This window comes from Gadus morhua, chromosome 16 (genome assembly GCF_902167405.1).
Source record: "Gadus morhua chromosome 16, gadMor3.0, whole genome shotgun sequence".
Taxonomy (NCBI): domain Eukaryota; kingdom Metazoa; phylum Chordata; class Actinopteri; order Gadiformes; family Gadidae; genus Gadus; species Gadus morhua.
Genome location: NC_044063.1, coordinates 8232348 through 8244847, shown reverse-complemented (window position 1 = coordinate 8244847; position 12500 = coordinate 8232348). Strand labels below are relative to the sequence as shown.

Genomic DNA, 12500 nt, shown 5'->3' with positions numbered 1-12500 from the left:
TAATCAAACTAGTGAGTTAACTAATGTCCGCTGACGTGTGTCTCTTGTTGTTCTTTAGGTAAACCTCGCGCGGAGAAAAGTCACGATGCCAGGAAGGTGGGTCCCGGCTGTCTTGATCAACTATTTGATTGGTTCAGAAGGCGCTGTCTGGATGTGAATAACGGGTCCTCATGTTTTTTTAGACTGTGGAGTAAGGCCATCTTTGCGGGCTACAAGCGTGGTCTGAGGAACCAGAGGGAGCACACTGCATTGCTGAGGGTGGAGGGGGTCAACACCCGCACCGAGGTGGACTTCTACCTGGGCAAGCGCTGCGCATATGTCTACAAGGCAAAGAAGTAAGTCCCGTCTCCTAGACCTAACCTGTACTGTAACAGGACTGCAGTGCCATGATCGTATTGTTAAAACTCTCACATGTCCATAATGGCTTAACCATCTAAAATGTATTATCTGGGGTACAGAGCAAATGAGCATCTTTGGTACTGAATGTATGTTTTTTTAGTTTAAGTGAAAATGCACTGCATTGTGATGATTCTAGTGGGTGGTTCACCTTTTGAGTATATTAACATCTGATTGAGGTGTAGCCCTATGATTGGCCAACCACTGCTACTTGTCTTCTGCATCAACTGAGGCATGTAGTTGTGAAGTACCTAATGAATGGGCACTGTCATCCACTTGTTTAATCTGCAAGGGAACACAATCAGTGTTACGAGTGATTAGGTGTCATTTGTACGACTCTTAAATCGAGGGGTACGGGCGGGCCAGCATTTTATATTAATAACGTTCAAATCACCATCGACTGCAGACATGTATAAGCGATAAACTACAAACTTGTTGAAAGCTTATACATTTCAATTTGTCCGACATGCGACGGCTATATTTTGAAATTAGTCTTTTGACTGCACCTCAGTATGAGACACTAGCGTTGAGACGGCTCCCTCTCATATCTTGCCTACTGATGCATTCATTCAAGGCAATGTTCTGCTGGGTTTGGGTCTGACCCTGGTTCTAGGAGTCTGAACCTGGAGGAGTCTGACCATGGTTGTGTTTTATTTCCAGGAAGACCGTGACCCCTGGCGGTAAGCCCAACAAGACCCGTGTCATCTGGGGAAAGGTGACTCGTGCCCATGGAAACAGCGGCATGGTTCGTGCCAAGTTCCGCAACAACCTCCCAGCCAGGGCCATGGGACACAGGATCAGAGTGGTGAGTTAGCCCTTGGCGTCTAGACAAGATTCACAGGGTGTTGGTTAGACCTAGACTGGCTTTGTTCATGTTACCTGTGTGACGGGAAGTCCATGTTGGACCAGAGGTAGTGTGCTAGCAGGCTGCAAATGAATCTAGGCTTGCATGTTGTCGCTTGAGTAGATGACCCGCTTCAGACCATCTGAAAACATTGTGTGCTTGGTGCAGAAATAAAGCCTGGAGAACATCCTGATCGCGTGACCTCGCATAGTTTCCATATGCGGATCATTCTTGGAACTTTTGCGGCCAAGATTAATTTCTTCCAAAAAGTATTCGGTGCAAATCAACACCGGTTGAGGTCAAATGCAGGTCATCGCTTGCAAAACAGAAATTACGTCTCCCGAAGCAATCAGCCGTAACGTTAACATTAGAGTAAACTTGGAGTAATTGCAGAAACAGTTTCGGTGTAAAATAAGTTGATTCACAGTACACGTTATGTTGGCATAAGTTTTGTTGCACTGATTGGCAGACTTCGTCAAGGCAGGTATTCCCGCCCATCGCTCACTGTGGGCAGGTAGAGCTCCATACTGATCCATGAGGTGAAACCAAATGAGGGAACATGTTATCTGGATGGTCTCTAGGCTGGTAGAATTAGGGAGGTTCTGAAGTTAAAGGTGCATTGTTTAATTTTGTGACGTCTAGCAGGACGGACTTGCCATAAATGTAATGCATTCATAAGTGTTTTAATCCAATGAAAATGAGTCGTATAGATGTGTCCTCCTTCCTGCTAGTTGCCACTAAATCATGCACTCTGCCCATTTATTTTGTAAAAGTAGTACATTGTAGGGGTGCCTTGTAAATGTTAAACATTCTGTTGATCAATGTTTGTAATCTGATTTGTGTTTTTTCTTTTTTCAGATGATGTACCCCTCCCGAATCTGAGCTGCTCCTTTGTTGTTGTAAATATACAATAAAAAAATCTGGTCCCAATCTGGTCTGATCCACTCTTTTTTTTAAATACTGTTTTGCATCCTTGTTAATATGAACCATCATGTGTTTCCTAATAAAATATATTGGAATAGTAGATTACCTTTTAATAATATGGGGACTGGTGTTAATTAAACAAATTTGGGGAATGACCAGCAGAATGTGGTGGTTCAAATCTGGATTTAACTTCCTTATTTTAACCAATGTGTGTACGCTGCTTATCCAGTCCCGTACAATTGGGAAGTTTAACAGACTTTAACATAGATATTTTGCTTAGTTTGACATCCGTTGTCTTGATGATATTCACAATAGTTTATTTGATAGCAGGGCAGTCTTGGGTAATGATAAATTAAGCAATTTGCAAGGAAACATGGGTGCTGTTGGGTCGGGCTTCAAGTAACTGCTCCAGAAACATGTACTCACCGGTATCATAAACGGGCCATCCATCGATTCGACCCGAAACACTGTTGCAAACCATTTAGTAGTACATGACACAATTCATTTTGATATGACATACAGCTGTTAAAATCACTTTAATCCAAAATTCCAGAAAAAAAGCTTTTCTCTAAATATTTTTTTGTAATCCCAACTCAGCTGGAGCTACTTGGGAGACATGTCGGGTTGGTCATCCCATTGTGTATTTGGCGGACACGCCAGGAGTTTCCTAATCTGGCAGGACAGTATGTTGGCTTCTGGGCCTTGACTGAAGCAGGAGAAAAGGCAGGCAACCATGACCTCCTTTGAGGGTCCCTGATACTTGTCTTACAGGCCCTGGGGCGAGGGGACTGTCTTAAGCTCTTCAACAAATGGTGTTAGGTCTTCAAAGACAAGCCTCATCAGTTCATCTACACCAGGGATGCCAGAGTGAAATTGGTCAGGGGGCCAGATTTTTTTCAAGAGACCTCAGGGTGCCGGATTACACTTTCGGACTGAAAAGGCCAAACACTGCCTCAACACATGGATAGGTAGGCTATTTTAAATAATGCTTGAAGGCCTAGACATCAAAAATAAATTGCATTGGCCCCAAAATAGCCTCACAATGAGGCCTACAATTACATAGCCTAAAGCAGGAGACAGATCCCCTCTAAGAACTTAAACATTTTCCTATGCATGCAAGTAGCCTACATTTATAAATGAGAAATGCAACAAAATAGACTAGGTGCCAACAAAACACATTACCTATAAATAACACAAGTGTAAACTGTTAATTACTTTTATTTTATTTATTGAAGGCTTGCACAATTGAACTAGGCGATCGCCTAGGGCGGCAAATGCGTTGGGGCGGCAGAAGTGTTGGGGGCGCTCCCTGGTGGCGGCCTTAATTGATTAATACATTGTAATGAATCGAGCGTGTTTTCTAAACACGTTTCGAAATGGAATGGAGAATGGGGGATGAACAGTTATTGAATCGTAACAGACCAGCAGCAGTAACAGACCAACTGACGGATTATCACCCGCGGGCCGGATGTGACATACAGTCGGGCCGTAACCCTGGCATCCGTGATCTACACCGACTGTCAAATAATGCATTGAAATGTTCTCTGGTTTTAAACAAAGTACTTATCTAAATCCCCTTGTACATCTAAGTCCCCATAATTATTTACAATATTTGATTGCACCGGCCTAGACAGCTCGACTATAGATACGATGTAAACGTATGTTCACACATCCACACAATGTCCTTGTATTACAGCCCCGGCCGTAGATTTCAGGAACAACTAAACTGTCGGGTAGTTAGAAAACAGCCTTGTCATAGCAGAACCAAGTAAAAGGCCTTAAATAATGCTATGTAACTTGGTTTAAGACATAACATTACAGCTTGTATAGATAAGATATTTGTATAAAAAAATAACACTCAAGTAAAGAGAAAAAACTAAAAGTATAATATGACCACCTTAACCGATTGATTAAATAAATGTGCAACTGAACAATTGTGCATACCGGGAAGACTTTTTATGCAAGAGTACGTAAATAAGCAGTTTATTTTAGCAGTCAGTGTTCAGTAAATGCATAACATTTATTGATAAACATGTCTATAACATTAGGCCTATATAAAAGACGGATTCCGTTTGAAGATGGTGACCTTAGCCACATTGCCCACCAGATGACGCCAGAGTAGTAGCGTCTTAAACTGCAGACATATATAATCGTTATTTATTACAACTTTTTGTTGTGCACAAAAGAATTACAAACGGATATTCGTTGAAATCCTCCATAAATTGGTAACATTTTCGGACCTTTGAAAAGTTATTCATAATCTTACTCATAATCCTCTATGTTCATTCAGAAAAATACATATTGGACTATTCAAGAAACATCACTAAACAATTAGGAACAGGGAGTAAACAAATTAATATACATGAGATGAATTGTGCAATTAAATCTTAATTCGGTTAGTCAGTAGTCCAAATATATCCAGGTTGATCTTAAATGTATAATAAAATAATTTTCTTTTAATATTCTCAAAAGTCAGAAAATGAACAAGAATAGAGCAGGGTTTACAACTCTGCTCTAAGAATGAACAGAGGGGCATTGTGTGTGCTAATGATATTCATAGAATCATTCGTATGATTTTGATTATATTATAGCTGTCCTCTGCTTCATTGAGAACCATAGACAACATTTAGGATAATACGCAATGTATTTAATTCCAACATATTGCAATTATAAATCAAACATTCCTGGTAGGATTTATTAATTTACAGAACATCAAATTGATTAATAGGCGTATTATATTTCGATAAAAAAAAGAAACTTCATTGCTGTCATTCATAAGTAGGCCTAGTAGTGACCCTCTGTGTGAGTGTTTGTGTGTGCTTGTGCGTATGTGTGTGTGTGTGTGTGTGGTTGCAGGATTGCCATAAAACAACGGACTGGGCTGGAGGGCTGGGTTAGAATTACGGTCCTCGGTTCGAGGGGCAGGGTTAGGGTTTTGGCCCCCGGTTGAAGGGGCAGGGCCCCCGGCCAGAAACTTCCCCGGCGATCTCCATGTTACTAGGCGACTTCCTGTCACCACTTCCTGTTCGGTTGCACTGCTGACTTTCTGCATGTTTTGAATAGTTTGAAGCTTTATGTTGAGACCTTTAAAGTTCCCAAATGTGTCCTGTACCAGCAACCCGCCTGGAGCGGCTTTAGCTCCGCTGGGCTTCACTTAGCAGACACTCCTAATGAACTACTTGAAGTTTGTGTGCTAAGGCTAGCGGCTAATTAGCCCTGCTAATCGGATTGCTATACTTTTTACTGGCTTTGTTTATATTCTCGATCTGGTTGTGTTATGGTCGAGTGCGCGGGACTATCCATTCACCCAGGTCTGGTCCGTACTACAGCCGACCCGGTACCAGGCCTTTAGCCTCTGGGTTAAAGGGCTACTAGGGTCGAGATTAGCCCGACGACCCCCTTGTGTCCAGATGTAGGTGATCTTGGACGGACCCACCGATATCATGGCAGACCCACACCCACCAACCAGTACCAGCCTTTGCTGCTGCCGCAAACCGCTGCCGGTTCCTGGGCGACCCGGAGCCGATGCTGCCCGGGCCAGGCGCCCCCACCCCGGCTCCGCCAGGTGTCCACTTGTCGACGTCGCGTCGGCGTCCAACTTCCAGAGCTTCCAGCTGAACCACTTCCACCTCGACCTGCGGCTTAACTTCACACTGAAGGAGATGACGGGCTGGCTGGTGTTGGATCTAGTCCCCATCCAGCCGGGCATTGACACTTTAGTCCTGGACACACACCCGTCGCTGCTCATCCACTCTATCGACTGCAAAATGCCCGGCTCGACGCAGCTCGACCGACCGGTTTCTCTCACGTACCGGGTCGACCCCTTCACAGACTACGGGTCCTCTCTGAACATCAGCTTGCCTGGTGTGGTGGTCCAGCGGGGGAAGGGCTTTCAGATCACTCTCCGCTTCACCACCACCGATGGTCCGGCGGTAGGTTCCATCACATTAACCATCAGTGTGTGAGGGTGTTGGTATTGTTACATGGGTATATTGTGTTATGTATATTCTATACGAGATGTAGGTGGAATGTTTATATACTAGACATGTTGTGTGTGTGTGTATATATATATATATATATATATATATACACACACTATACAGTATACACACAATATAGGTTGTGACGTATATATACTAGGTGTGTGTGTGTGTGTGTGTGTCAACTATGTGTGTGTGAATAAACTATATACAAATATCTAAATAAAATGTGTGTATACTTTGTGTCCCAGACGTGGTGGTTGGATCCTCCCCTGACTTGCGGTCAGTCCCAGCCTCTGGTCTTCACCCTGGGCCACTCGGTCTCCAACAGGTCCTTCTTCCCCTGCTTCGACACTCCAGCCGTGAAGAGCACCTACTCTGCTACCGTCCGCGTGAGTTACCTGCACCCTGTAGCATCTAGCGCAGTACGGGTCGCCTGACCACAGTGACATCACCACTAGGATTTAAAGATTTGGGGAATTAATCGAATTGCGATTATATTGACCATTATTGCGATTTAATATGCGATTTCTTTTGAATTTATTAAGTTCCTTGTGTTCTGTATTATTCACTAAAAAGCAATAAATCATTCTTTTAGTTTGACCAACACAACATTTGAAGCAGTCAAGTCAACATATAACTGCTCTTTCCTTTAGGCCAGGCCGATGTGTTGAGATGAATGATATTATTGAATTGTAAAATAAAAATAAATATAAACCTTACTGATCTCCAGTCAGTAACAGTTACAAATCACAAATCGTAGCCTTTGCGATTTGCATATCGTGTTTTATTACATCGCGATTTCGATTTGAATTAGATGAATCGTTCAGCCCTAATCACCACGCTGTGTGTCCGTAGGTTCCTGAGGGAGTGATGGTGCTGATGAGTGCCACCCGGAGCTCCTACTCCAAGCCGGACCGGGTCTTCCACTTCTCCATGCAGTACCCGGTGCCGGCCTACTTGGTAGCGCTGGTGGCTGGTGAGCTGAAGCATGTCGACGTGGGCCCCCGGTGAGAGACACAAGAAGTCACGCCTCCTTCTACTTCCGGCTGGGGGGGAACCTGTAGCTTGCCTCACTTATCCATCGCTGTCTCCATTTGTTTGATTTTAGGTTTTATTTGAATAGGGACGGATACAAAAACATAGATAAGTGTGAAGCAGTCATCTGATGTATGCGTCAAAGTGTTTTTAGCTAAAGCTAATTCCCGACACTTGTCCCCAGTGACACCATGTGTCCTATTAGATGAGCTTACCTAAGCTGCGTTCATGACTACATGGAGAGGTTCCTGCCTGTGTGATCTCTGGTATATATTGATAATACCTGAGATGCGTGTCGGACCCTTCACAGTTTTAGGAGGTTTTTACTATTTCAGTGAAGGTACGCAATAAACTGTTAAGTGTAAGCACTTATTGTGCTCACATAATGTACGTTGTACTTATTCATAGTACTTAATTGTGTAGCAACTGTAGTAGCTGCTACCACTGCTGTATACAGGGAATGGGTTAGCCTAGCGATTGTTAGTACTCGCACTTGATTCTATGAACATCTTTACTGTACCGACATCGATATATTGTTTCACTTATGACAAATGTACCTACTGTAAGTCGCCTTGGATGAAAGCGTCTGCCAACTGCCCTAAATGTACGGTAAATGTAAGGTCAATTCCACCACAGTGCCCAAGGGCACGTTAGCATCATGTACGTCACAGGTGGTTCCCGTGTGTGAATATGCTCCCTGCTGTCTCGTCCTATCCGCCGACAGGAGCCGGGTGTGGGCGGAGCCTTGTCTGTTGTCGTGTGCCCTGAACAAGCTAGGGGGCAGCGTGGAGCGCTGGCTGGCAGTCGCTGAGGACCTGTTTGGGCCCTACCCCTGGGGAAGGTAAATCCACCTCCACCACCTCCTCCTCCACCACCACCACTTCAACACCAAACCAAACCGCCTCACCACGCAACTAGCTCCCTAAGTGGTTCTACTGTGATCTGCCAACTACAGCCACAGTCAGCTACTAGTTCTACTGGAGGCTGCCCACTTAAAACGCAGTTTCCTACTGGTTCTACTGGGAGCTTGGCTGCCCATGCGTCCAGTCTTCCGCGCTACTACTTTATGAATAAGGGGGGCTCGTCCTGATCAATAATCAATCGAATGGATTGGCTAACGGGAGGGATGCCTCCCCAGGTATGACATCGTATTCCTGCCGCCCTCCTTCCCCATCGTTGCCATGGAGAACCCCTGCCTCACCTTCATCATCTCCTCCATCCTTGAGAGCCGGGACTTCCTGCTGATCGACGTCATCCATGAGATCTCCCACGGCTGGTTCGGGAACGCCGTCACCAACGCCACCTGGGAAGACATGTGGCTGAGCGAAGGCCTGGCCACCTACGCCCAGCGCCGCATCACGACCCTGGCCTACGGTACACAATACATGGAACACTATAATACGTCTAATGGTATTAAAAAAATAAATAAATATATATATATATAGATAGATAGATGGATATATAGGTCTGGCAGTATTATAGGCCAGAAATATTATTATTATATGACTACATTACTACTGTTTCCCCAGGTGAGGCGTTCACCTGTCTAGAAACTAGGTTTCGATTGGACGCTCTGCACCGACAGCTCCGCCTCCTTGGGGATGACAGCCCCGTCAGCAAATTACAGGTCACCTTTGAACCAGGTGAGACGCATGCATACATGCATACATACATAGATGCATATTAACTCAGTATTAACTCCTCTGTATGGTTGTACCTGTCTGTGTTCCAGGTGTGAACCCCAGCACTTTGATGAACCTCTTCACCTACGAGAAGGGCTTCTGTTTCGCCTCCTACCTCTGCAAGCTCTGCGGAGATGTCTCACGCTTCGATGCTTTCCTCAGGGTGAGTTCCACACTCGCATGTGTGCCACTCGTCCGTCCCATGTAGACGCCTACCTGTCCAACGCACTCACCTGGGTGTGTGTGTGTGTGTGTAGGCATATATCAGCCAGTTTAAGTTCAGCAGTGTGGTGGCTGAGGACCTGATAGAGCTCTTCTTGGACTTCTTCCCTGCCCTGAAGGAAGAGGGTGCGGCACATCGAGAAGGTAAGACCTGGGTCCCCACCATCAATTCGCCCAATCCGCATTCTACCTGTCACGCTGCCTCAGGTGTGTCAATGACGTCACTTCCTGTGTGTCGCCAGGTCTGGAGTTTGATCGCTGGCTGGGGGGCTTGGGGGCTCCCCTCTACGAGCCCGACCTATCGGCCGGCGGCGTCCTCACGCGACCCGTGCACCAGCTGTGTGACCTCTGGGCCGACCCCGCCCCCGACCCCAACGCCCTGGCAGCCTTTGACCTCTCCACCTGGACCTCCTTCCAGACCGTGCTCTTCCTGGACCGCATGTTGGACCGCTGCCCTCTGCCCCACGGTACTGCAGTACTACCATAGTACTACTATTACTACGACCAAAACTACTCTAGCACAACTGCTACTGCAGCAGTACTACTGTGGGGTAAAAGTACTATAGTGCCACCACTACTGTAATAAAATACTACTGTACTACGATGACTACTTCTACTCTAGTACAATACTAGTTCCGTAGTACTAGTAATACTGTATCTCTAATACTACTATCTACAAAACTGTCTGAGCGGGGCCTAATCCAGGCTGTATGCCATGTGTGTATATAATATATATAACTTGGATATAGAGGTGATGGAGGGTCTCAGCGGGACTTACTGCAGGCTGTGTAAACAATGTAAATATAACGTATATATGATATGTATGATGTATATGAGAATCAGAATCTCTTTATTGTCATTGCACAAAGTGCAACGAAATTAGGGTAGAGGCTCTCAAAATAAGTGCTTTTTTAAAACAAAAACTAAATGAGAAAAAGGGTTATTTTTAAAAAATAAATAGAATGTTAAAAATATATATTTTAAAATGTCAGCCCATTTTAAATATATAGAGGTGATAGGGGGTGCCTGACTGGGACGTACTCCAGGCTGTGTAAACAATGTAAATATAACGTGTATATGATGTGTATGATGCGTATAGAGGTGATGGAGGGTCTCAGCGGGGCGTACTCCAGGCTGCTCGCCTCCCAGAGTGCCGAGGTCCAGATCCGATGGCTGCAGATGGTCGTCAGGAGCAACTACCCCCCGGAGATACCAGCTGTCAGGAGCTTCCTGCACAAGCACGTCAGTACACACATGCAAAAAGCATTCCTCTATGTACATGATGGAAGGATAACGGGGAAGAAACAAGACGAGTCATTTATGATCATTTATGGATGAGGGAGCAATGATATATTGATTAAGTCATGATAATATATGAATTGGTTCATGATCATTTTTGATTAGTTCATGAAATGTTCCGATTTAATTGTACGATTGAATTGATTATTTGCTAATAATTGTGTTGATTTAGACGTCGAGGATGTACACGGTTCCGCTGTACGAAGACCTGGTGGCTGGGGTGATGAAGTGCGTCGCCATGGAGACCTACAGCCAGACCCAGGGACGACTGCACCCTAACCTGCGACGCTCCCTGCAGCAAATCATCTTCCAGTCGCCCAACCCCGCCCCCTCTCCTCCTCCTAACCCCTCCCCCTTTCCCTTCCCTCCATCTAACCCGGCCCATTCTCCTCATCTTCCTCATTCATACCCCTCCCCTCCTCTTCCTCCGTCGCAGCCCGCCCCCTCTCCTCTTCTTTCTCCTAACCCCAGGCCCTCCCCGCCACATCCGCCTCAAACGTACCCCTCCCTCAGAACTCAAACTCCTCCCTTGGAACCTAACACCAGCTCCTTCTCCCCTCCTCCTCCACAGACCAACCCCTCCCCCCCTACTCCTCAAACGAACAGCAGTCCCTCCTCCACCCCCTCTCCTCCACAGTCAAACCCCTCCCTCCCTACACCTCAAACGAACAGCAGTCCCTCCTCCAGTCCCTCTCCTCCTCTTCCTCCTCCTCCCGCCAGCACCACTGCTGCCTTGATACTCTGGAAGGTGGACGTTTCTGCCTGAACATTGAGGCTCCGCCTACGTTGTATTTGCCCCGCCCCTTTTTGACAGACGTTACCTGGGGCGGAGTCTGGATGGGTGCTCCTGGCCGTGTTAAAGACCCTGACTGATTTTCTATGTGATTTTTTTTCAATGTTTATTAACTGTGTGATATGCAATGCGCCCAAGTGTTACACTGGGACTTCAGATTATAAAAACACCAGCTCACAATCACCAAGCGGCCTTCCAACAAGCTTTATACTACAGTCACCATGCTACATGCTACCACAAACTTCCTACATGAAACTGTCTGCATGCTACATGCTACAGCTACCATGCTACTACATGCTCAAGGCACTAGGCTACATCCACCATGCTACAGGAAACATGCTACAGCCAATAGGCTACAGTCACCATTGTACATGCGACGTGATAAATTCAGCCAGCGACATTCTCCATGCTGCATCCATCATGCTACATCGATCATCCAACATGTCTCATCCTACAGTCATGGCTACGACAGGCTGCAGAGAGGGTCTATGTCAGGGAACCAGAGGTAAAAAAAACAACACATTGCTAGCTCACTGCTTACACAATGCTAACTAGGGGCTAATGCACAGCTGGCACAGTGACACAGCAGCACTGTAATAACTATTCTGCAAATAGGTTCTTAAGACAATATAATGATGTCAGTGTTGGACTAGGAGTGCTGGAGGATACACGGCCGGCCTGGAATAGTCTGCACCCATGAGTATTGAATTGATAAATTCACAAATAAAAAAGGTCAGGTTAATAGATCCAATAGGAGCCACAGAAACGTCCATCTCTCAGTCTGACGTTCGGGTGACGTCATCGCAGGTGCGCCTCTGATGTCAACGTCATACCATGTCTGCCTCTGATGCCATCACGCCCCTCTTTAAAGGAGTCCTCCGAGTGACGTCATCGCAGGTGTGCCTATGACGACAACGACGTCATCCCAGGTCTGCCTCGGATGCCGTCACTGCCCTCTTTATAGGAAGAGCTATAATGTTCTTATTGCAGACAGCCCTTAATTCAATGACCAAAAGCCCTTATTTTCATTAACTAGCTGGTTGAGATGTATTAAACTACCTGCTTGATATTTAACTAGCAGTTGATGTGTTTCAAGTAGCTGGTTCGTTTGGGTAACGGTGAAGACTAAATCACTCCCTGTGTGCGTGTGCGTGTGTGTGTGTGTGTTTGTCTGTGTGCTCGCGCCGCGACATTGATCATACGTTCTCTTTGTGGAATGAAACAAAAAATGAAATAAAATAACATCAACAACTGTTACCATAATAAGGGGTGGTTTTATATGTTATGTTTTTTTTCCTAAACAAAAATTAAATATTGATACA

At 45.5% G+C, this 12500-nt stretch overlaps 2 protein-coding genes across 3 annotated transcripts in view; both read left to right on the top strand.

The window, feature by feature from the left end:
- Positions 1 to 2170, top strand: part of rpl35a (ribosomal protein L35a) — a 2632-nt gene extending 462 nt beyond the window's left edge. For both annotated transcript variants that reach the window (XM_030381145.1, XM_030381146.1), the window contains exons 2-5: positions 59 to 96; positions 183 to 335; positions 1057 to 1201; positions 2099 to 2170. In XM_030381145.1, coding sequence (XP_030237005.1) covers positions 86 to 96; positions 183 to 335; positions 1057 to 1201; positions 2099 to 2122 — 333 coding nt within the window. In that variant the 5' untranslated portion in view covers positions 59 to 85 and the 3' untranslated portion in view covers positions 2123 to 2170. The remainder of the gene's footprint in view (positions 1 to 58; positions 97 to 182; positions 336 to 1056; positions 1202 to 2098) is intronic.
- A 2853-nt stretch (positions 2171 to 5023) lies between these two features.
- Positions 5024 to 12435, top strand: rnpepl1 (arginyl aminopeptidase like 1). The gene is made up of 11 exons (XM_030381137.1): positions 5024 to 6096; positions 6396 to 6536; positions 7003 to 7154; positions 7907 to 8023; positions 8321 to 8556; positions 8712 to 8825; positions 8915 to 9027; positions 9122 to 9230; positions 9329 to 9553; positions 10186 to 10328; positions 10558 to 12435. Exons 1-11 carry the CDS (start codon positions 5608 to 5610, stop codon positions 11149 to 11151), a joined length of 2433 nt encoding a protein of 810 aa, XP_030236997.1. The 5' UTR covers positions 5024 to 5607; the 3' UTR covers positions 11152 to 12435.
- The last annotated feature ends 65 nt before the right edge of the window (positions 12436 to 12500 follow it).

Coding starts and splice junctions, on each gene's coding strand:
- rnpepl1 (XM_030381137.1), top strand. CDS start 5,608: ATGGCAGACCCACACCCACCAACCAGTACCAGCCTTTGCTGCTGCCGC. Junction 8,024..8,320: donor GGGCCCTACCCCTGGGGAAG/GTAAATCCACCT, acceptor ATGCCTCCCCAG/GTATGACATCGTATTCCTGC. Junction 9,028..9,121: donor GCTTCGATGCTTTCCTCAGG/GTGAGTTCCACA, acceptor GTGTGTGTGTAG/GCATATATCAGCCAGTTTAA.